Source organism: Macaca thibetana, chromosome 4 (assembly GCF_024542745.1).
Source record: "Macaca thibetana thibetana isolate TM-01 chromosome 4, ASM2454274v1, whole genome shotgun sequence".
NCBI lineage: Eukaryota > Metazoa > Chordata > Mammalia > Primates > Cercopithecidae > Macaca > Macaca thibetana.
In genome coordinates, this window is record NC_065581.1 from 47,537,049 (window position 1) to 47,561,644 (window position 24,596).

At 37.8% G+C, this 24,596-nt stretch overlaps 2 protein-coding genes across 6 annotated transcripts in view; one reads left to right on the forward strand and one right to left on the reverse strand.

Moving 5' to 3' along the window:
* The window catches only part of RCAN2 (regulator of calcineurin 2), a 478,595-nt gene that overhangs the window by 407,877 nt on the left and 46,122 nt on the right, over nucleotides 1-24,596 (reverse strand). The gene's annotated exons all lie outside the window — the stretch shown is intronic.
* On the forward strand, nucleotides 75-24,129 carry SLC25A27 (solute carrier family 25 member 27). Of its 5 annotated transcripts, none has more exons than XM_050787488.1 (9): nucleotides 75-446; nucleotides 2,990-3,181; nucleotides 6,128-6,212; nucleotides 9,495-9,617; nucleotides 11,887-11,999; nucleotides 14,690-14,774; nucleotides 16,143-16,235; nucleotides 17,164-17,266; nucleotides 22,368-24,129. In XM_050787488.1, exons 1-9 carry the CDS (start codon nucleotides 344-346, stop codon nucleotides 22,437-22,439), a joined length of 969 nt encoding a protein of 322 aa, XP_050643445.1. In that variant the 5' UTR covers nucleotides 75-343; the 3' UTR covers nucleotides 22,440-24,129. The 5 variants fall into 5 exon arrangements, with proteins under 5 accessions (XP_050643445.1, XP_050643446.1, XP_050643447.1 ...); XM_050787489.1 differs by having other exon boundaries at nucleotides 22,535-24,129; XM_050787490.1 differs by having other exon boundaries at nucleotides 22,633-24,129.

The following is a 24,596-nucleotide window of genomic DNA, read 5'->3' on the forward strand; positions in this document are numbered from 1 at the left end:
GACGGGCTAGAACTAGTCGCGTTGCTATGGAGACCGGAGGCGGAGCCGCAGCGGGCCCCGCGGCCGGCCAATCAGAGACGTCGCGGAGCCCGGCGGACTACATTGCCCAGTAACCTCCTGGGCTCCGCTGTGTTTTCCTATTCTGGGGTGCAGGGGGCAGCTGAACCACTCCAGCCTGGGACTGCTAGGAAGGTTGCGGGTCCGCCCGGCCGAGCCGAACGAGGGAAATGGTCCTCACCCGGCCACTCGCCGGTTGAAAAGGGGCCGCCCTGGCAGGGAAGCGGCAGCCGCGGCGCGGTGCAGCGGCGAGAAGGGGTGCGTTTTCGCCTTGCCCTGCTGCTGAATGTCCGTCCCGGAGGAGGAGAGGCTTTTGCCGCTGACCCAGAGATGGCCCCGAGCGAGCAAGTTCCTACTGTCCGGCTGCGCGGCCACCGTGGCCGAGCTAGGTACCCGGCTGCCCACGCCTGGGCCTCCCGGGCCAGTGGCACGCGCCGCGCTGGGGGAGGGAGCGCGGGCGGCTTGGCGCCCGGCAGTGCGCATCGGAGAGGTCGCCCCTTCCACGCCCGCCTGGCGGAGGTGGTGGTGGAGGCCAGGCCCGCGGTGGGAGGAGGAGGGATTGAGGTCTCCACGGCCTTTTCCTTCTAATCTCGTCTAATGCTTCCCTTAGGCATGTGCTGTGGTGCTTGAATGTTGTACTTTGAGAAGCCTCGCCAGCTGCCATTCCTCTGTAGGAATCATTTTCCTTTTCATGAGGATGACCTTTTTAAAAACGTAATCTGTTTTCCATCGTTACTGAGATAATCTCTGTGGTTTATAGTCTTACACAGCCACACTGTCATTATCTTGTGGGTCCAAGTTGTGGACCTACCTTGTGGGACTTCCGTTATTAACCTGCCACTCACAGAGCATTGACTTAAGCATCCGCCAGTTACTTGACCTCTCTGAGTGTAATTCATCTATACTGTTTGCCTTGCAGGATTCTGAGAAGTCAATAATATATGATTGCTAAACCCAAGGCAGCACACCAATTAGTTGCGACATTTTTATAATTACTACAATACCAGGGACTGTGGATATATATTTGAAAAGACCCAGTTCTGACCTTCTTACAGGCTGCTGGGGAGACAGAGAAAGAGAATTATAATGTGCTACTTGTTATAATGAAGATATTATTAGGTGTCATAAAAGCATAGAAGAGCAGCCACATCTGCCTAAATGAGTCAGAAAAAACTTTAAGAGGCCATCTAGAGCGGAATGATGATGCCCTTGAATGAGCAAGTAGCGTTTATTCCAAGGATTTTGTGAGTAGTGTACTCATGTGTTTCCTGTGAAGCCTTAACTGTGTATTTTAAGATTACCCTTATATTTTCTTGCCTGTTACAAAAAAATAAAAAGAACAGTTCTGATGCGTTATCATTTGTAAATGTTAGTTGGTCCTATTTTAAGAGTTTATTTTTTAATTCTAGCATAGCCAGCCATGATCGGTTGTTTTGTGCTCTTCCATTTTGCCTTTTAGCCCCTCTATTTTTTAATGTCTCTCCTTTCGAAAATGATGGAGAATTTTTAATTTTCATTGTTTTTACTGAAATAAAATTCATCAGCTTAAAAAGATCTAAAAGCAGATTGCTGAATGATATTTCCAGGTTTTATTTTTAACTGATATGTCCCCCCTGCGACTCAATGGCTTTTATACAGGGCTGTTCCTCGTTAAAAATTCATGGAGAGAGTGGTGTGGGGAGAGTGGATGGAAATCAAATGTGGGATGGTTTTAAGTACAAATCACTTCAGGAACCTGAAGCATCATTTAGGAAACCAGCAAGAAAATAAAACTTATTTTGAAAGACATAATCTGTGTAATATGGAGAATCCTATTAAGATTTTTCAGGTTTCATATGTCAATAAAACATTGTTTGAAGTCTATGCAAGCTACTTCTGTTCTAGGGAAACTGTCAGCAAGATACTAACTTTTCCAAAAACCAGTGGTAAGATTTAATATTCACTTCCCTTCCCCACATTGTTTTCTCTTGGAAAAGGTATACTGAGGTTTTGTGTCGGGTGGTGGTCATTGAAAAGTCTCATATAATGTGAGTAATGTTCATGAAGTTGTCTGAACGTCATTATTTTAATTATTCAGGACAGTTTCTTTATAAAGTTATGAGCTTTATCTTCCTTATGTAGGCCATGTAGCTTAACTGTATTAAGGTAAAAGGCCTATCTCTAATTTAAAATTTAAAACCAAAAAATTTTTCCAAAATACAGTTAGTACTTGTAAGGAGGCCATGAGTAGGCCTTGCATATAATTTAGTGCTGGAAAAATAATTCCATCTATGCTTTAATTGAAAGAATATTGAGCTTGTGACCCTTGCATATAAAAGACAACATTATAAACTCCATTACATTTTCTGCATCTCAAACATCATGTCAGTGATTCATCTGCATGTGAACATCATCCATGAAATTATAGAATTCAGCTTCCTCTAGCATTTATTGTAGTACATAAGAATATATAGTGCAGTATTCTAATGTTACATTAGATCTCAAATAATCATGGCTGCAGTCAAGAGGATGGTACAGAATATGGATAAATTATTTCCCATTGAAAAGCAAAAATTAATGACTAACAGATATTAAAGTGAAATTTCTGAATAGAAAGAACCCAAGGCTTGTCATTTTTTTTTAATTTTATTTTATTTTATTTTATTTTATTTTATTTTATTTTTGCCAGTGGTACGAGATGCTCTTGCATAGTGATTCTTAAATTTGGAACTGTGTGAGAATCAAGTTTCTAAACTCTCTTCAACCTACTGAATTAGAATCCATGGGCATGGGGCTAGGAAATTTCTAATTTTTAAAATTTCCCTAGCTGATTCTGTTATATTCTAAAATTTGAGAACAACCAGTCTTGGGAAAATATTACTCCTATAATTTTAGATTTTTGTTTGTTTCTCTGAATGTTGTGGGTTTTTCCCTGCATTTGTGTTTTTGTTAGCAACCTTTCCCCTGGATCTCACAAAAACTCGACTCCAAATGCAAGGAGAAGCAGCTCTTGCTCGGTTGGGAGACGGTGCAAGAGAATCTGCCCCCTATAGGGGAATGGTGCGCACAGCCCTAGGGATCATTCAAGAGGAGGGCTTTCTAAAGCTTTGGCAAGGAGTGACACCGGCCATTTACAGACACGTAGGTATTTATCTTGATTCTAGCTGGTAAGTTTGTTATGACTTATGTGTTTGTCTCCTGTGCTTTTCTGTTTGTCCAAAAACAAGCTAGTTTTTTCCTCCTACTGAATCAATAACTGAACACATACAGCACATAGTCTTTTTTTATTATTTATTTATTTATCTATTTTATTTATTTATTTATTTATTGAGAGTTGCACTCTATTGCCCAGGCTGTAGTGCAGTGGTGCCATCTCGGCTCACTGCAACCTCCACCTCCCAGGTTCAAGCAATTCTCCTGACTCAGCCTCCCGAGTAGCTGGGACTACAGGTGAACGCCACCACACCCAGCTAATTTTTTTTCTTTTTTCCTTTTTTTTTGTTTTGAGAGAGTCTCTCTCTGTTGCCCAGGCTATAGCACAGTGGTGTGACCTCAGCTCACTGCAACCTCCATCTCCCAGGTTCAAGCAATTCTCCTGCCTCAGCCTCCTGAATAGCTAGGATTACAGGCGCACACCACCACACCTGGCTAATTTTTGTATTTTTAGTAGAGATGGGGTTTCACCACGTTGGTCAGGCTAGTCTTGAACTCTTCATGAAATTTTTGTATTTTTAGTAGAGACAGGGTTTCACCATATTGATCAGGCTGGTCCGAAACTCCTGACCTCAGGTGATCCACCTGCCTTGGCCTCCCAAAGTGCTAGGATTACAGGCATGAGCCAATGTGCCTGGCCAGAACACATATAGTCTCTTAAGAAGAAAAAACTTAACTACCAATTATTATTAAGAAGTTACTGTCCTAAATTTTTAGAAACGCATACTCACGTATTTAGGGATGAACTGTCATGAAGTCTGTAAACCACTTTAAAATATTAATTAAGCAAAAAACAATGAAGCAAGCCAGGTATGGTGGCTTATGCCTATTATCCCAGCAGTTTGGAAAGCCAAGGCAGGATAATTGCTTGAGCCCAGGAGTTCGAGACCAGCCTGAGCAAGATGGCAAGACCCTGTCTCTACAAAGAGTAAGAAAATTAGCCAGGCAAAGTGGCACATGACTGTAGTCCCCACTACTCAGGAGGCTGAAGTGTGAAAACACCTCGAACCCAGGAATTCAAGGGGGCAGTGAGCTTTGATCCTGCCACTGCACTCCAGCCTGGGCAATAACACAAGACCCCATCTCTAAAAAAATTAAATTGGGCCGGGTGCTGTGGCTCACGCCTGTAATCCAGCACTTTGGGAGGCACAGGCGGGTAAGATCACGTGAGGTCAGGAGTTCGAGACTAGCCTGGCCAACATGGTGAAACCCTGTCTCTACTAAAAATACAAAAATTAGCTGGGCATGGTGGTGCATTTCTGTAGTCCCAGCTACTCAGGAGGCTGAGGCAGGAAAATCGCTTGAATCCAGGAGGTGGAGGTTGCAGTGAGCCAAGATCATGCCATTGCACTCCAGCCTGGGTGACAAGAGTGAAACTCTGTCTCAGAAGAATACAAAATAAATTTTAAAAGTTAGACAGTTAAGGAAATATAGCAGAAATGTTAGTGGTTGATAAATCTCAATAGGTAGAGATAGAGGGAGTTATATATTATTTACTCTTCAGTGTTTGAAAATTTTCTTAATAAAAATTTGTATAGTTTTAAGAAAGAAAAAAATGAATAGCCGATATCATTTTTCTTCACCTAAGAACTTTAAACACATTTACATTTTTCATATTTTTTGAAAATTAACATATTTATTACAGTGCCAAATCTCATGAGTCTCTGTCTCATAATCTAAGACCAGGCTACTCTGAAAGAGAACAGAGTTCACTGCCTAATCCAACACTGGCTGTAGTGTAAATGCAACACAGGTGATTTTTGCCCCGGTTCCAAGGCTACCTAACTAGCTATGTGGGCCTTAGTCACCCTTAAAGGAAGATGGTTGCAACTATGCCAGTGAGAACATTTTTCTGCTCTGCTTCCACAGTGACACTCACAACAGGAGGACTTGACTTTTTAGCTTGTGTACGGGAGAATCTAAAATTGGCTTCAAAGGAGGTAGGATAGGTTTGGCATTTTTCTCCTCATAATGTTTCCTGAAGCATGAAAGGATCCTTGATCAGAAAAGTGCTCAGTTCTAATTTCTGATATTTGCTGGCTTAATATTTTTAAAGACTCAGTTCTCCAGATGAGTCAGTTAGGGTGTATCATCAAAAACTTTCTAGAATTGTGTGCAGAGACTGTTACTGGTTTTGCAAGTTGTATATTTTTGAGTATCTTAAAATACTTCATCAACTTTCTAAAACATTAAGAAAAGCTGTCTATACAAATACCATGTATTGATTTTAATTATTTTGTTTTCCATCGTTTTAAAAATATTTTCTCCTTTGCATCCCATTATTATTTTGAGTTTCATTTCTTTTCATTTGTAGTTTGTTGTTCATTGTATTGTTTTACAGCTAAGATTCATTTCATATGTTTGATACTTGGCTGAAAAATTACAATAAATTCTCCAATGAAATTATGTATCTTTATGTAATGAAAATACCTGCTGTGCACCAAGGTATGTACTAGGGCACCTGGGGTAAGTAAAAACAAACACACAGAGCCTGCCTAGAGAAGCTCATGGTCTGATGGAAAGATAAGCAAGAAAAGTTAATTTCTAATCAATATGATCAAAAGGTCAGAGAGCACTTTCTGAAAAACATGTTTTTGAGTTGAGTCCTGAAAGACAAGGACATGTTAGTAAAGCAGAGAAGGGAGAATTCATTTTGGAAAGATCAGACAGTATGTGGGAAGGCAAGAGTCTGAAAAGAACATGCCCCATTTGGAGAAGCATCAAGAAACCCACATGTCAGAAGCATCGGCCCCATGAGACAAAGACACAGCTAGAGAGATTGACTAGGCCATGTCGGAATGTCCTCTTATTTTATATAGACATAAGCATATAGATACATGTAGCCAAAGTTACCTTTTTAATGATCTTTTTTACACAGTGTACTCCGGAGGTCGAATGGTCACATATGAACATCTCCGAGAGGTTGTGTTTGGCAAGAGTGAAGATGAGCATTATCCCCTTTGGTAAGTTTTGTTTTGAAAATAACATGCTGTTGCCCCAAATGCCTTAATGTTTATTAGGTTTATGTAAAATTGTACATTTGTACCCAAATTGCCTTAAAATAATTATGGACTTAAAATAAATAATTACAATATAAGTCCATATAATTGAGCATTTTACTGCACATGGTATACAGACATACATGTACATATATATATAAGGTGCATATATAGAGATATTTAATATTTTACTGTTGAAAGAATTCTTATAGAGTACCTTTTTATTTCTCTTTTTATTAAGAACTCTCGGCTTTAGAGTCAGTCAGGGATGGGCTCAAATTCCTGCTCTACTACTGTATAACCTGGACAAACTGCTTCACCTTTTTTATCTTCAGTTTTCACAGCTATAGAAGTAACACTAACCATTAAGTGTTTTTATAGGACTAGGTGAGATGATTAATATAAGTGTATATTATTTAACAGAAACTGAAAAAATCGGTTACTATAAATAATATACATAGAGTGCCTATAAATAAATAGAAATATAGAAAACACAGGCTGGGCACGGTGGCTCATGCCTGTAATCCCAGCATTTTGGGAGGCCAAGGTGGGCAGATCACCTGAGGTCAGGAGTTCGAGACCAGCCTGGCCAACATGGCAAACCCCTGTCTCTACTAAAAATACAAAAAATTAGCTGGGTGTGGTGGTGGGGGCCTGTAATCCCAGCTCCACAGGAGGCAGAGGCAGGAGAATCGCTTGAACCTGGGAGGCGGAGGTCGCTGTGAACTGAGATTGCACTATTGCACTCCAGCCTGGGCAACAGAGCAAGGCTCTGTCTCAAAAAATAAAAATAAAAAATTTTATGTATATAATTATAATATATAACCTCTCAGCTGGACCACTGCCACAGCCATCTAACTTGTCTCCTCCTTCATCCTCAAATGTGTACCCGGTATCCAGAGTGATTTATTTGAAACACAGATATTAACACGCTATTGGTGTCCTTAAAACTTGTCACTGGCTTCTAATCACCCACAAAATAAAGTGGAAATTTTGGAATGTGACTTAGAAGATCTGCAAAATCTGACCTGTGCCTTCAGAGAACTAAGCAATTCATTGATTCTCTTGCAGAGTGGTGCACTAATGAGCTGAAAGATTCCACTGCCTGCACATACCAAACTGTTCTTCACCTCTGTGTGTGTGTGTGTGTGTGTGTGTGTGTGTATAGAGAGAGAGAAAGTGTGTGTGTGTGTGTGTGTATATATGTGTGTATATATATATAGAGAGAGAGAGAGAGGGGAAAAAACACAATAAACTAAGGAAAAGATTCCAATAGGCAGTTCACAAAAGAAATATACATGTTCATTAAACATTAAAATGTTCAAACTCACCAATAATCAAGGGGATTAATTAAAACTAACTTTAAGCTGTTAGTGGAAATATAAGTTATAATAGTCTTTCTGGAGCATAAATTACTTGTTAACATTTTTGAATGTGTAATCCTTTAACCCTTTGTGATTATAATCATTTATAAATGCTTCTACATATGCATCAAGATAGATACAAAGATATTGACTGTAGCAGTGTTGATGATAGAAATTTTTTTTTAATTTAAACTATTGATTGGAAGCAGTTAAGTAGGTTATGATATATTTATGGCATAACACAGCTATCGAAAGCATGAGGTAGGTTTCATGTGACTAGCATGGAAAGATGCCTATAAAATCTTTCTTAGTGTTAAAAAAATCCAAGTCACAACTATAAAAAAAAGGGCAATATATAGTTTCACCTTTCAGGCCACATTTCTTTATCCTGTTTTTGAAAAATTGTAATGTACTAAGCTATACTAATTGCTTTCCCAAAGTCAGTTATGGAATAGAAGATTAATAGTCCTTGCATTTTGGAATTTCTTCCAGAAGGCAAAGGTTTAAGTAAAAAGTTCAAAGGAAATATTATACCAGAACTTTCAGGGTGGGTAGGTTTAACGTCCTTTTGACCCAATCAGAACAATTTATTTGGTAATTATGGTATGCCAGTCTTATACTTAATACTGAGGCTGTAGTAATGAAAAAGAAATAATCCTGCTGTCATTCAGCTTACAGTAACAGTCGATGAATAAACAATTAGAATTATGTAAAAAATACAGAAAAAGAGTGGTTTTGAGAGATGCAAAGAGAAGAAAATATGATACTGTGCTTATCATTGTGTGGAGAAACAGGCATTTTCATAGGTTGCTGGTGGAAGTGCAAATTGATAAAGGTTTTCTGGAAAGCAATTTGACAGGCTCTAGCAAATGTTATGTAAATGTTCACATTTCTTAAAATTATGCTAGTTAAATAAATTATGGCATATCCATAAAATGAAATACTATCAAACTATTAAAAAGAATGAGGCTGCTCTATATGATCTGATAGGGATAACCTTTAAGATATGCTGTTAAGAAAACAGTGTAGAACACTGTACAACTTGACATTCTATATTAGTGCTTTTACAAAGGAACATTTGTACAGATATGCTTGTGTATGCACAAACTGTCAGTCATAACTTAATGTTTAAGACTGTGGGCTCTACATGCAGGCTGTCTGGATTCACATCTTGGCTGTCCCACTCATTCGTTGTGTGATTTGAGCTGTCATTCAACTGCTCCGTGCTTCAGTTTCCTCATCTGACAGAGAGAATGACAGCACTGTCACGAGGGTTGATATGAGAATTAAATGGTATTTTTAAAATGCTCAGAACAGTGCCTGACATGAGCATTCAGTGAATTTGTTATTATATCTGGCAAGGGGTATAATAAAATAGTAGTTGTGATTGCTTCACTGGAGGGGAGCTGGGCATAGGGGTCAGAAGGAGACTTTTCTTTTATACCCTTTTATAGTTCTTCAAGTTATTTTAAAGTAAAAGGAAATAAAATATTTATTTTCCCCGAGACTACTGCAGTAATCTGGGTTAAAGGTGACTGGAGTCTAGCCTTTGTCTGTTAGGCTGACTACATCTACGCAGTTTTGATTCCCCTGTAGTTGGAGTTAAACTACAATTATCAATTCAGATGTGTATATCTTTGAAACAACTGCTCTTTCCTTTGGATTTCAGGCCATATAAGGCCTGAAATTTTCACTCCTTATACTCCTTTAACCTCCCATCAGTAAATAGTCAAACTGTTTACTCTGTGACTTACTTGGGTATGCCCTTTTCTTTACTTGATCTGAAATCTCTTACCTAGGCCCTGTACTAGCTCAGTATTGGTTCACTGTAAAATTCATGAAATTAATGGAAACTTTAAAAACAATTTCCTTCTACAATTAGGAAATCAGTCATTGGAGGGATGATGGCTGGTGTTATTGGCCAGTTTTTAGCCAATCCAACTGACCTAGTGAAGGTTCAGATGCAAATGGAAGGAAAAAGGAAACTGGAAGGAAAACCATTGCGGTAAGTTCTCCAATTAACCAATACTTCTCTTTTTCCCTTGGCCACCATCATATTTTTAACATGTACCTGGTAGAATTATCATCCAATATGCAGTAAAGATATTACTTCTGACTTTTTTAATTTGGAAGTTCATTAAGAGGAAAACTAAGCTGGATCTTTTCTTTGCACTAGAAAGTGTACATGTTCTATACCAGACAAATTATATGTGTGTGATATTCTTTGCTGGTTTTTCCAGCCAAGGCTAGACTTGTCCCCTACTGCAGGTTAACATAAACAGTTTGATTATTAAAACTTGCCCTGGTATGAATCTCAATTTTGCCATTGTGGCTTCGTGTTGTGGAAGTACTTAACATTTCTGGTCTCTTGGGTTTTCATCTTTATAAACTCCCTCAAAAGGCTGTCATGATGGTTAACATGCCTGGCTGCTCATTAGTGTGAAAAACCTTGCTTTCGTTCCCTTCACCCTGCAGGAAGAGAGTAGCAGGGTTAACATTGCATATTGTCCCAACTTTCTTGTTGAATCTAATTCCTTCTTCATCTTGAAGCCCTCTTTTTCCCTAATTTAAAGGAATTTTTAAGTATGGCTTTGGTATATAAAATCCTCCCATTGCATTACACTATATTATTGAAATCCGACTTTCTTTCAAGGGTTCCATGTTCAACAGTTTATTAAAATACTACTTGGTTTCCCCTGGGAAAGGGACAAAATCATGCAGATGGATAGACCTTTCCCAGAAAAAAGGGAAGTACAGGATGACTTGAGCTGAGTACAAAGGGAGCTGCTCCTCCGAACACTCCAGGTCTGCAGCTGAGCCAGAGGCAAAGGAGGGTTTGGGGCCATCTTCACCACTGACCACTGCTCTCTGCCCCTCTTCGTGTAGCTGACTCAGTGGAAAAGGAGGCTGGGCTACTGCAGCCCAGGGTCCCCTTCAGCCTTCAAAACATGGAGAGAACATGCACAGCACAGGAGAAAAGGGTACCACTGTGACTTAACCAAGTAGTTTATAGAACCCCAGGGCCCAGTTTGTCATCTTATAACAACTTCTAATGACTAAGTAACAGGGAGAAGTCACGCTGCCTTCTTGGATAGGAGGAGAAAACTGGTTATTAGGATCCAGAAATATCTGAGTTTTTAACTGATCCCTCAGTTTTTTCCTCTCTGTTCTTAATGTTGGAAATTTTTGGTTTGAATACACCTAATGTAGTGCATTTTAATAATCAAACTCTTTATATTAACCTGTAATGGGGACAAGTCTATATACTATAGTAAAGAGCATGAACATCGAGATCAGACAGCCTGGGATTCAAAGCCAGTCTTTACCACATCTTAGCTTTGTAATCATAGTCAAATTCCTTGCCCATTTTAAGCCTTGGTTTCTTCAAATGTAAATTAAAATCATATTATCTATCTCATGAGTTTTCAGTATTAAAATGCATGTCATGTATATTAAATACTTGGCACTTAGTGCTCCATAAATTTTAGTTACAGTGATCATCATTCATGATCATAACTTCTCATGTAGCATAACAGCAATAAATATGTGACATTGTCTTTTTGGTGAGATTCAGAGAGTGTGATGCCTGAGTAAAAGCCACACAGGCTAGTAAGTGGTGACGGTGGCATTTGACTTCAGGTTTTTCTGACTGCATAAAGCTCAAACTTTTTTTTAATGCCAGAGGATTCCGTATTTGGTTTATGCTTCTTCAGCACCGTTCTTCATCTATCTAGAGAGAAATGAGCAAGATAGTCTACTAAATTTTCTTGAAGCTAAAATTCTTCCATTTTAAGAACTCTTATTATGAAATTGTCCTTTTTACTTCTTAGTCTGTCATTTTTTATGAGATTAATTGTTGTTAATGTCATTATTTAATGAACTCTAAAAATTTGCAGGTCCCTTCCATCACCAGTAAAATTAATTCAGAAGTCTGATAACCTTTGGTTTTCTCCTATAATTAATATGTGTAGTGATAATATAAAATATCAAGGAAGGTATTTTTATCTGTTTAATAATCTTGAGAAGATGACACAGTTTATAAAGATTTCTGTTAAAAATGTTTAAGTCAAATGTTGGCTTTTTTTCCTAAAGGATTATTATGTTTATCTGTAAATTAGACTTACGTAGATTGCTTCAATTTCTAATAATTCTGGATAAATTATATCTGGATGTTACTTACTCCAGATGATAAGAGCTGTAAGTGAAGCTTATCCAGTTGCATTTCATACACAGGAATATATGGAGTTTTCACATTTTGTTATTATTCTCCTTAGATTTCGTGGTGTACATCATGCATTTGCAAAAATCTTAGCTGAAGGAGGAATACGTGGGCTGTGGGCAGGCTGGGTACCCAATATACAAAGAGCAGCGCTGGTGAATATGGGAGGTAATGGAAACTTTGTTAAATTCTAAAAAGTTCTAATTGCCTTCATAGTTAAAAGCACTTAAATTAGAGAAGTGAAAATTTATGTTTTATTTTTATTTATAATATATTGGTGACCATATATTGTTGACCAGCTGTATAGATTTTCTAGGTCATAATTGAATATTTTCCACAGAGCATTTTTGCTTCATTCTACAGTGATGTATGAAAAGGATTTACTAAAATAGGCAAATTGTGACAATAAGGAGACAAGGCCAAACTATTTCTAAGGTCCTCCTCTCTAGTCCAGACTTTCCTTTAAGATTAAAACTGATAGATACAGCTATCTGATCGTTGTTGTATCCAGACTGTCCAAATCTTTCCCCTGGCAATCCTGCTCCCATTCCTAACACCCCAGGCCAGAAACCTGAATGTTCTCTTAACTCATCCCTACCCCTCACTTCTCATATTCACTTACCAATTCTGTCTCCCAAATATTTCTTAAAAGTTTTCCCCTCCAATACCTACTACTTCAGTATCCTTAAAATGACGATTTGTACACCATCAGCCTTGAAAACCTCTCAGCTGGACCACTGCCACAGCCATCTAACTCGTCTCCTCCTCCATCCTCAAATATGTGCCTGGTATCCAGAGTGATTTATTTGAAACACAGATATTAACACGCTATTGGTGTTCTTAAAACTTGTCACTGGAATATAAATAGCATTTTTAGAGTTCCAGTAATATAGTACCTAAACATCAAAGGAAGTCAATCTTTGTGTGAGAAAGAAGCTAGAAACTCTTCTTTCACACCATTCTTTCTACATTCTTCATAATCTCAAAAATATATCACCACTCTTTCAGCTGTACAAGCAGAAACCTAGGCATGATTTTTGGCTCTTCTTTTTCATTTGCTCCATTGCTTATATCCAAGCAGTCACCAAATCCAGTCATTCCATCTTCCAGATATATCTCAGACTCATACTTTTCTCCATCCCTGGAGCCATTCTGTTGTCCAAGTATTCTTTATTCCCTCCAACTGGACCACTATAGAGGCCTCACAACTGGTTTTTCCATATCTACCCCATTCCCATTTTGCCCCACTATGCCTTCGAAACTGATTTTACCAAGATTATCTTTGCTGTTACCTTATTTTTTAAAATTTAAAGCTATCTTCATTTTCACCATCCCTATAAATGGTGCCTCTGTCCTTTAAATTGTTCACACTCAAAACCTTGCAGTTGTCTTTGATTTCTTTCTACCATTCTGTATTCAGTCTGCTGGCTGATCCTGTTGATTCTTCAAAATTTATCCAGAACTTGACCAGGGCTCCACTACTCCCTTATTCAAGTCGTCATCGTCGCTTACCGGGATGACTGCTCTGCCTTGTTTTCTTGTAGTCTACTCTTAATAGAACTATTGAGTTCTTAATAGAGTTCTCAGTAGTTCTGTTAAGTTCTAAATAGTAACCTGGGGCAGTCACTCCTCTGCTCAAAAGCCTCCCCTGGCTCCTGACGCTCTTCATCATCTAGACTCTGCTACTCCTTGCATATTCTGCTGCTGCTGGCCCAGTCTTCTGGCTGTTCCTCTACCACCACAAGCTGACCCCTGACTCAGGGTTAGAAAGCATACTGTATTTTTGCCTGGGGCAATTTCTCTTAGCTATCTACAAGTTTGTTTTCTCATGCTTTCTTTTGGTCTCTGTTCAAATGTCCACTTATCAAGAGGTCTTGCCTGATCACCCTATTTAAAATTAATAGAAACTATTCCTCCCTACCCTCTGGTACTCTCTGTCCCTTTCCTTACCTTCTTTGTCTTCAGGGCATTTACTTCAAGAGCAAGTGCATCTGAAACACCATGTAGTTTACTTGATTGTCTCATCCCACAACAGAGAGCAAGGGTGTTTGTTCACTTTGTCCATGGCTGTTTCCCCCAGTGCAATCAAATGTACCTATCCATTCTTGCCTTATTAAAACTTACTTCCCTATACTTTAGTGTGGGTAAACTTTATATAACTCCAGCATTGTGATGTCATTCTCCTATTTAAAACCCTTCCATAGCTCTTCATTGCCATTAGAGAAAATGTATAAAAGGGCCAGGCGCGGTGGCTCACGCCTATAATCCCAGCACTTTGGGAGGCAGAGGTGAGCAGATCTCTTGAGCTCTGGAGTTTGAAACCAGCCTGGGTAACATAGTAAAACCCCATCTCTACAAAAATATTTAAAAATTAGCCGGATGCACACCTGTAATCCCAGCTCCTTGGGAGGCTGAGGCACAAGAATCGCTTCAGCCCAAGAGGCGGAGGTTGCAGTGAGCCGAGATTGTGCCACTGCACTCAAGCCTGGGTGACAGAGACCCTGTCTTGAAAATGTATAAAAGGCTTAATGTAGAATAATGGTCAGGACCTTTTATTTATAAGTGATAGGATTTCAATTCAGCTTTGGCTAAAAAAAGTAATTTATTGGCTCAAATACTAAAAGGCCCAGGGGTTGAGCTGACTTTAGGCACAGCTAGATTCAGGAGTCCAAATGATACATTTGACTTTCTGTCTCTTCTTCTTTTCCTCTCTCTCTGTAGCTGTGCTTTCCTTGAGAACAAGAAAGATTCCTTGGTATCTTTTATCCTGGTACACATTCCTGCCCCAAGCCTAGCATATTCTTGACACAAGACATTCACTGTTGACTGATGAATATTTAAACTTTTTCCATTGCCAGATTTAACCACTTACGATACAGTGAAACACTACTTGGTATTGAATACACCACTTGAGGACAATATCATGACTCATGGTTTATCAAGGTAAGGATTGTTTTAGTTGGACTCTGGTTTTTTTTTTTGTTTTTTGTTTTTGTTTTTAAATAACTTTTTCTTCTATATTTGGCATAAATTCTTTAGACTCATTTGATTGGGATTGTACTGGCATCACCTTTAGAGAAGAGTATATTTATAAAGATGAATTTCTTAAAGTTTGTTGCAGTTAGAATGGGGAAGAGACAGTTGTAGGATGTTTTGGATTAAACTTCTCAAAATATTTGCACCTTGATGGAGCCATCCCAGGAACAGGCTATGATGATGGACTCTCCAACTCAACAGATATGTTTGAGTGCCTTTTATGTTAAAGGCACTGGGCAGGGCTTTGCAGTGGGCATCAAAGGAGTAAACTCAATTCCTACCCAGGGAACTTTACCAACAAGGAAAACAAGACAAATATAAAAACACTCTACAGGAAATGCTAAAAGGAAGCAACTAGTTACTACAGGGTTCAGAGGAAGGAAAAAACCACTTGGAAGGATCCACAAAGGAGGTAGAAATAGACAAGGGTTTTGAAAAGCTGTGTCTCTTCCCAGAAAGGGACAGGAAGAAGGCCTTTCCAGGAAGGAGCAGTACCTTGATCTCTTTGCAACACAATTTTAAATTATCCATTAGAATGACTTATTTTATAGATGTCTACTGTCCTTGACATTATAGTGATTTCATTTAGCTTCTGATCTTGTTTCCAAATTCTAAAACTTCCTATGCTATTTAGATGACCCTAAAAGTAAATATAATAGTGTCAAGTCAAATATTTGGAGGTAGGAGTGTGTGTGTGTGTGTGTGTGTGTGTGTGTGTGTGTGTGTGTGTGTGTGTGAATTTAATCACTCCGAGAGTATTACTGACTTGGGGCTTTTGCATGTACTGTTCTATCTTCATGTAACCTTCTTCCTTCAGGTCTTCATACAGATGTGTCCTTTTTGACCACTCAGTTCTGCTGTCACCCCAGGAGCTTTCCCTGACTGCCTGTCACCCATTTGCTCCCTGTCACACTTCCCCATGTTTTTTTTCATAGCTTTTGTCAGCTTCTGAAATTATTTATTTCACTTCTGCCTTTTCCCAAGTGAAGTATAAGCTCCTCAAGGGCAGGGTCTTACCTGTCTTGTTCATTGCCTAGAAGAATGCTTGGCACCAGCAGGTACACAATGCCTGTTTGTTAACTGACATTCTTTTTGTTTTTGATTTTTTTTTCTACCTCTTTAATTAATTTAGCATTAATTTTAAGCAAAAAGAGCATTATGAAGCTTATAAGAATAATACATTGAGTAGTATATTCTTTCTGAATACCACATTCCCTTTCCTAAGCTAGAAACTACTACATATCATCTTTCAATTTCATTTATTTGTATTTATAGTTTATGTTCTGGACTGGTAGCTTCTATTCTGGGAACACCAGCTGATGTCATCAAAAGCAGAATAATGAATCAACCACGAGATAAACAAGGAAGGTAAGTAAAAAGTCTTCAGTATCCATGTTCTTGAATGTCTGTAATACCATTGTTTTTCAAAGATGCATCTTTGCATTTTTTATTGATAGAAATGTATTCGTGTGTTTTTTGAGAAAATTAAGAGCATTGTTTTTATGCAGTTACCTGCTCTTTGATGAAAAAGTGACAAGCCTTTGGGGAGATAAGCTAATTAACAATCATATTATTTAGACACAAGGTTTTTATTAGGACTTTATTGTTTTTAAAGAATTGTTGAAAGCATATTCTGCTGAGAATTTACACAGCACTTTCTTCAGAAGCTTATGACTTGAGTAGATAACATGGAGAATTTGATTCGATATGAAACAGTATGTTCTCTGTGGAAGAAAAAAGATAGAGTGAATTCTAAGTATAAGACCAAGGGTGGCATGAATCAGAAGAGTTAACCTTGAAAATATCTTTAAGATCAAAAGACGTTATCTGTATCTGTAGAACCACAAATATTTTTCTAAACTAGCAGAAAATATATATATATATATTTTGAGACGGAGTCTCGCTCTGTCACCCAGGCTGGAGTGTAGTGGTGGAATCTCCCGCTCACTGCAAGCTCTGTCTCCCAGGTTCAAACCATTTTCCTGCCTTGGCCTCCTGAGTAGCTGGGACTACTGGTGCCCGCCACCATGCCCGGCTAATTTTTTTAATTTTTTTTAGTAGAGACGGGGTTTCACCGTGTGAGCCAGGATGACCTCAATCTCCTGATCTCATGATCTGCCCACCTTGGCCTCCCAAAGTGCTGGGATTACAGGCGTGAGCCACTGTGCCCGGCCAATATTTAATTTTTGTAAGATTCCTTAGACAACTTAATTTTATGAATATATATATATATATATATATATTTTTTTTTTTTACACAGAAAAAAATTAACAAAAGGATCTTGTTTCCTTTGTAGGGGACTTCTGTATAAATCATCAACTGACTGCTTGATTCAGGCAGTTCAAGGTGAAGGATTCATGAGTCTATATAAAGGCTTTTTACCATCTTGGCTGAGAATGGTAAAGTTAGGTTTACTTCCTTTGTTTTTTTTTTTTTCTTTGTACTTAAATTACTTTTAATCTATAAGCATTTTCCCTTTTCTCTTCTGGTTTGAAGCATGGCCCTGCCCCCCAAATCAAAGTCCTTTCTTTTTTAAATCTTCTTTTATTTCCTTTCACCTCTCCTTAGAGTTATCTTGCCTTCTGTGGTAGAGTAAGATAAAATAAGTTACCTCCATTAATGAATAAGTTGATAGTCTTGTTATAAAGCCAGTAAATAGATTTTCTGTCATGTAAAATTTTTAGTATTCCATTTAGTTATATTTTAATATAATATTTTGGAACACATATACAGATTTTACACTAGAGATCTCTCCTACAAAAAAATTTACTGTTTCAAAAAAGTTTGTTACTTTGATAGCAAATGTTACATTACCCATTAATATTTATTACTACAAAACTCTGCCTTCATAAGAAAACATTATATCATTTTTATTTGGTTTAGATGTTATTTTTCATTGCAGTGAACTAAAATATAGAATTAGACTTGTTTAAGCAATATAGCAAATATAATAAAATGTAGAATTCTAATCTATAATGTAGAATTAGACTTGTTTAAGCAATATAGCAAATATAATAAAAACAAAGTGCTGACTTTTCTATAAGTTAAAACATTTGAAAGAATGGGTGAGTTATAGGTTTAGAAATTCAAGCAATCAAAAATTAACACAATATATTATAATACAATTATATATAATATTACATGTATCTTTTTAATTGAGTACCTACATCATGCAAAGCCCTGTCCTGAGGTCTCAGTTTTGAATAAGAAACTATAAGTGATAAATGTTATGGGAAGAGTGCATAGTGCTATAGAAATATATAGCAAATAAGTACAGCCTAAACTGGCAATTAGGAAAACCTCCCTGGAGAATGGACTTCTGAATTTAGATTTGCAAAATGAGTAGGACTTAGCCAGGTAAAGAGGGCAGGAAAAAAAACATTCTCTATAGAGGGACAGTTGGAGTGGACAGAGAGCAGGGTGAGTTCAAGGAAACCTAGCAGGCCAAGCCACGGAGAGAGACCTCATGGAGAGAGTCAAAGGGTGAGACCAGAGAGAGGCAGACACCACACTGGGAAGGACATATGAGCCAGAAGAGTAATGGGCACCGGTTTGAAGAAACATGCATTTTTAGAAAATTTGTTCTGCCTGTCATGTGGATTGGGAAAAGACCAGGAGTAATGATATATGAGAGATAATGGTGGCTTGGACAAGAGTATGACAGTGGGAACAGAAGATGGACTACAAACATGTTTAGGAGGTAGAAGGGGAATAGAAACATGACTAATTGGATGGGGATAGGAGAATGGTTGGAGAAGATAAGGAGGATGATGATGTAATTTCCTAAAACGAGGATCATTTGCAGGGAAGAAGATCTGTAGGTAAAATAAGGTTAGTTTAAGACCTGTGAAATTTTGGATACCCATAGGACATCCAAGCAGAGATGTCTGGATGACAAACTGAATATACTGGTCTGGGTCTTAGGAGAGAATACAAGGATGGAGGTTTAGATTTGAGCATTTTCCACATATAGATAGTAATTGAAATGTTGGTAATAAATGATATCATCAAGGAATAGTAGGTATTTGTGTATTAATATGAAATTAACAGCCAAAGCCCTTGGCAATACCTGATAAAAGTATACTCGAGTTTGAGATATTATTTTGGTGGTTTTGATTATACCTTGAAATTATGTCAAAACTGTGGCTGTTTCTTACTGGAAAGGTAAAGTTTGATTTGGCCTGCATAAACCAGGCACTGTTATAAGTGCTGGTAACACTGAGGAATAACATAGTCTTTGCACTAGAGGAGCTTACAATGAGATGTAGAAGTTAAACATGTAAGTAGTTAAAATTACAGAAATAATAAAAATTACTAAATAAATACTACTGAATCACTTGGTATATGGCCAATATTGTGCTAATCATTTTCATGGCTTAACCCATTGAATTCTCCCAACAATCTGTGCTGTAGGTTACTATCATATCCCTCTTTTATAGAGGAGGAAACAAAAAACATCAAAAGTCTAAATAGCTTGGCCAGGTGAGTGGTTCAGGGCATCAAACCCAGGCGGCCTGACATCCGATAACATAGCCTTATTAAGGAGGTTGTATTCTTGCTCTACCAGTGGTATGAACAGTACTCTGTGGGAACACAGAGAGTGGAGTAGAAATGGCTATGACTATATCTGGAAAGTCACAAGAAGCTTCACAGAGCTGATATTTGATCTGGGCTTTGAGGCATCAATAGGCATTTGTCAAGAGAAATACAAGGGTACGACATGAGCATAGGGATCATGTCATGTGTAGGCCTGTTATGTTTGAGGAACTACAGAAAATTCAGTCTGGTTGAAGAATAGGTCCTCATAGGGGAGATGGTAGGAGATAAGGTTAGAGAAGTACTTAAGGACCAAGTTGGGAAGAACCTTGTGGGCCAAGCCTAGTAGTTTAGATGAACTCTATGGAGCACCTGCTTAAGCCCGGGAGCAATGTGCTAAGGTTTGTTTGACAGCAAGATTACTTTGGAAGCCGTATAGTAGATGCATTGAAAGCTAGGATATAAGAAAGGAAGTTTTAGCAATGATCTAACCAGTTAGATGACTGTAGAAATGGAGAGAAGATAAATTTTAGGGACATTTATGGTTAACTCCATAGGACTTAGTAACTGATTATATGCAGAAGGTGAGGGGCAGAAAAAAGCAAATGGGGCTTCTTGTGTTTCTTTAGGAGGATGAGTGAGACCATTGCAGAAACACAAAATCAGGGTCAGAAGGGATGAGGGGCAGGTAGAATATTTAAGTACAAAGGATGGGACCACTTTGTTTAATCCTTTGTCTTTATACATATGACTCAGGAAGTATAAATAACAAAAAAGAGTACTTAATACGTGCAAAGCTCTACATACATTACTTTTTTAAACTGTATAAGAACCTAGCAAAACAAGCAGTATTATCCTCATTATTTTTCAGATAAGAAAATCATGGCTCAAAATATAAGAAGCTTGCCCAAGTTCATGTAGCTAGTATGTGGCAGAGCTGGGAATTGACCTCAGATCTGTTCCACTCAAAACGTTATGCTCCTTACTAACACAATATACTGATTTGCTCAACATCCTGCAGCTAGCTACAGAAGTTTTAAAATTGAAGAGACATTCCTCGCAGTGGAGGGGTATTTAAAGAAAGGCTAGCTAACCACCAGAGATCACCAGAAAGTCACTGCCTGGTTGATTTGCCACAGTGCATGACCCAGAGCACAGAAACCTAGTTCATGAGCATTTCCAAGTAAATTGGCCTTGAAAATATAGATTTGACTCAGCTGATCTCATTGACACTGATGATCAGGCCACAATAGTTGGCTCGTTCACATCGCACGACACATTTGGCAAGTGATCTAGATGTTCAAGTCCTCTGGTCAATGTGTTTTTTCCTAAATTCAAGCTATATGGGTACTCAAGTAATAATTAGAAGGTTTCTTTCTTAACACAGAATCAGAACAAGAGGAGCTTATTTGTAAACTTAATCAACCCAAGAGAGCTCTTATGTGTTCAGCTCCACAGTAGCAGGCATGAAAAGGGACTCTGCTTCTGGTTTTTCTCCAGCCTTATGGCAAAAGATAGACCAAAAGAAACAATATAGGTTCATATACACTTGTATTATTTGCAATGCTCATAGCTAGATCAGTGAGAAAATCAGCAAGCAAACATAGTGCCCACATGTGCTACTCCTGTACAGAGGCTTCGTAAATCCCATTTATATACCACCCACATTCTTTGGCTATATGATCTCCTACTCTTTAAAAAAAACTCTATTCAAAATCCAGCTAAACTCTATCCTGATCCCTTCTACTGGATAGAGGTACTATGACCTTGCTTTGCTCAGTCCCTGGTTAGTACTTATTTCATTTGCCTATAGTTTTTGTTGCTATAATGTCATTAACATGAAGAAGAAGATTGATTACCACAGCAATTAAGAATGACTGCATAGGGGTTCTTAACTAAGACCTCTACCTTCTTCATCCAACTCCAGTTATATTCGTTTACTTCATTTTTGTTGTCACAAGAATATGGTATCATCATAGCTTTATATTCCTTATTTCATGTATGTCATCATACCTTTAAATAACCAAGATATATTCTCCTAAATCCACTACTTAGTGAATTCTCAGTTTACTAATATAACATGCTCAGTATTTCCAAACAAATATGAGATAAACATTGCTTTACAAACAAAACTAAATACATTTTATTTTCTAATTGCTTAAGCTTATTTATCTACTCTAGAATGATAGAGCTGCTCTCTGTTCAATTTTGATTAGAACTGAATTAGACAGGAATTATTAGATCCAAGGCACTCTCTGTTCCGGTGTTTACCCTGTGATTTCCCTCTGTATCTTTACTGTTTACATCCTCAGCATTTATGTCTTCTTCTAACCCTTATTCTTTTATAATTCCTTTAGATGTAGCTATACCTTCATTCAGGTTAAAGACAATGCTTTCTGAACTGGAAGGGCTTTTCTATATTTAATGTGAATTTTTATGTAAATGTTGTGAGACATCAGGTGTTGGTTTTGTGACCTAAATCGCCAAGGATAATCTTTCACCTTCCTCACTTTCAAGTTCTAAAGTGACTTATTTTTATGCTCCATATACAAACTAGATATAGAAAAGCCTGCCTAGAATTCAGGCATCTTGAGTCCCAGCCCTTTAGCCAGTAATGGTTCAATAAAAAGAACTCTGAGAATGGAAAACAGAAGCCTGTGGTCTAGCTCTATAACATGCCAAAAGGCATTTGACTGCTAAGCCTCAGTGGTCTCATTTGAAAAACAGGGATATTAATATCTTTCCTTTCTATTGTAAGATGTTGTTTAGAGAAATCTGTGATAAATAAGACATAAAAATGCTTTGTAAATTATAAAGTCCTTTACAAAGGTGAAATACCAAAATATTTGTTTTCAGCCTAAGTGGATGGAAAATGACTTTGTCATTCAAATATATGTATGCACATATGTAGAATATTTATAATTGCTTTGAAATATGCACTAACTTCTTTGGTTAATCTTTCAGACCCCTTGGTCAATGGTGTTCTGGCTTACTTATGAAAAAATCAGAGAGATGAGTGGAGTCAGTCCATTTTAAACCCCTAAAGATGCAGCCCTTAAAGATACAGTGTTCAGTATTATTGAAATATGGGCATCTGCAACACATACCCCCTATTATTTCTACCTCTTTAGGAAGACACCTATTCCACAGAGACTGATTTATAGGGGGCAGCACTTTATTTTTTTTCTGGAAACCCAAGTTCTCTTTGACTCCTCTTTTTGTCCAAAAGTGATCTGGTCGGATCTCACAAGGCCATCCAATGAGACCCCGCACAGCATTTTCTAAAGAAGAATCGAAGCCTGACCACTTTCACCTTGGGCAAGAAGGTTTGGCCCTTGAGTTGCTATTCTATGCTGAAGAGCCTGCTTAGAGGAGGAGTACCAGGAGGGAGCCAGCATCTCAGATCTGAAGTAGATGATAGGAATGTGGAAGAACATATACGTAGTGCTTAAGAAATACATTTAACCTGTTATGTCAGTATTTATAATTGAAGTTTGATAATTCACTTTTCTGTCATTGTTAAAGTGTACATATTGTAAATTAAAGGGAGGTGAATGGAAATTAATGAATAAACATTTTGAGTTTCCCTAGTATTGAAGGAAGTTGTACTTCTTGTCAGAAAGATTAAAAAAATCAAGTTGAAATGATGTTTGAATTTCAAGAAAAGAGGCTGCTGTCAGTACCCTCTCATTAGATGTGTTAATTGGTTAGCACTCCACTGCACATGCTAATGACTTCCTCTGACAGCCACACACAGAATCTTGATGAAAAAAGAGCAGAGCATTTGCCTTGTTACATAGTCTGTTACAAGCCAGATATATTGCTAGCTCTCAAGAATTGTAATATATTAAGAACTACAACTTATTTGATTAAAACTCCGCTGTATAGATCCTTTTATAAAGCACCTTTTGTTAACCATCAGCCTTTCATTGGTATTTTAAAAGCAAGGCAGATAGTCATGCGTCCTTTCTTATCTCCCTTACCTGACACTAGGGGCTCTAGAGAGGCAGAGAGAGCACTCACAAATCACACTAAAACTGCCAATGGCCTGACTCTTACTCAGTTTAGCGAAGCTCCTTGCCTAAAAAGTGATAAGTAAAAATCTGTTTATGGTATACAGTTATGTCTCCAATCTTTGAATCAAATCCATGTTCTTATTTTAGAAAGGTAAAAGAGTTCTTCAAATTCAGCTATATACCACCAGCTCTCCCAGCCTCAGACGGTGGGCATTTCTGGATGGTTGGCTGCGGTTATGGATAAAGCCTGTAACTGTTAAAATAGAAAAACATGAAGCTCAGGCCCAAGAAAGGCCTTGGAGCCAGCCAAACAGAATTGGTTCTGATGGACATGGATGATGTTGAACAGAAAAAAGTTTACAAGTGCTTTGTGGTTGCACTAATGTATACTCACTGCCATTTTAAGAGGGGAAAGTACACTTTAAAATATATTTGAATGTCATGTACTGATATGCAGTAGCTTATTGTTTTTCTAGTTGCAGAGAATGTGAAGTTTAATCTCTTAAAATATTTAGATGGTCTACTTTTTCATTGAATTTGTCAATATGTAATTGCATTGTAAAATATTATATATATATATATATGCTTAACTTCCCACGTGTTCTGCATTGAACCACTTTGGGAAAATTTTGTTTTTTTATGTTTTGTAATTTTTAAAATTAAGTAAAGACTGGATCAAAATAATTACATCCAAACTGGACCATGAACAATTGATTTAGCTTTATTCTTTGGGGGGTTGGGGAGTTGGGATGAAAACACTGCTTATGCACTGACATCATTCCTTGGGATCTGGATCAACATGAATTTCAGGAATTTTTAACCTGAAATGACTCCTTGAGATTATCCGATTCAACCTTCCCATTTCACATGTTAGTAAACTGAGATTCAGAGTAGAGTTGTTCATGCTCATGAGTGACTTAGTAGCAGAGCCAGGATAAAAACACAGTTCCCCTAATTAATATGATTATTATGACTGAGAGTTATTGTTCACTAATTAGGTATCAAGGAAGGCTCTTATATCATGGTCACAAACCAGTAAAGTCTTCTAAAAACAGATTTTTCCTTATGGCATTTTTGTCTCATACATTTTAAATGAATCTGAATTGCCTCTAGTATACATTTTAGAATGGAGTCACCATGCTTTAGCTTGAACATTAAGACCTTCTATAATCTAACC

Coding starts and splice junctions, on each gene's coding strand:
- SLC25A27 (XM_050787488.1), top strand. CDS start 344: ATGTCCGTCCCGGAGGAGGAGAGGCTTTTGCCGCTGACCCAGAGATGG. Junction 3,182..6,127: donor GGCCATTTACAGACACGTAG/GTATTTATCTTG, acceptor TTTTTTACACAG/TGTACTCCGGAGGTCGAATG. Junction 6,213..9,494: donor GATGAGCATTATCCCCTTTG/GTAAGTTTTGTT, acceptor TTCTACAATTAG/GAAATCAGTCATTGGAGGGA.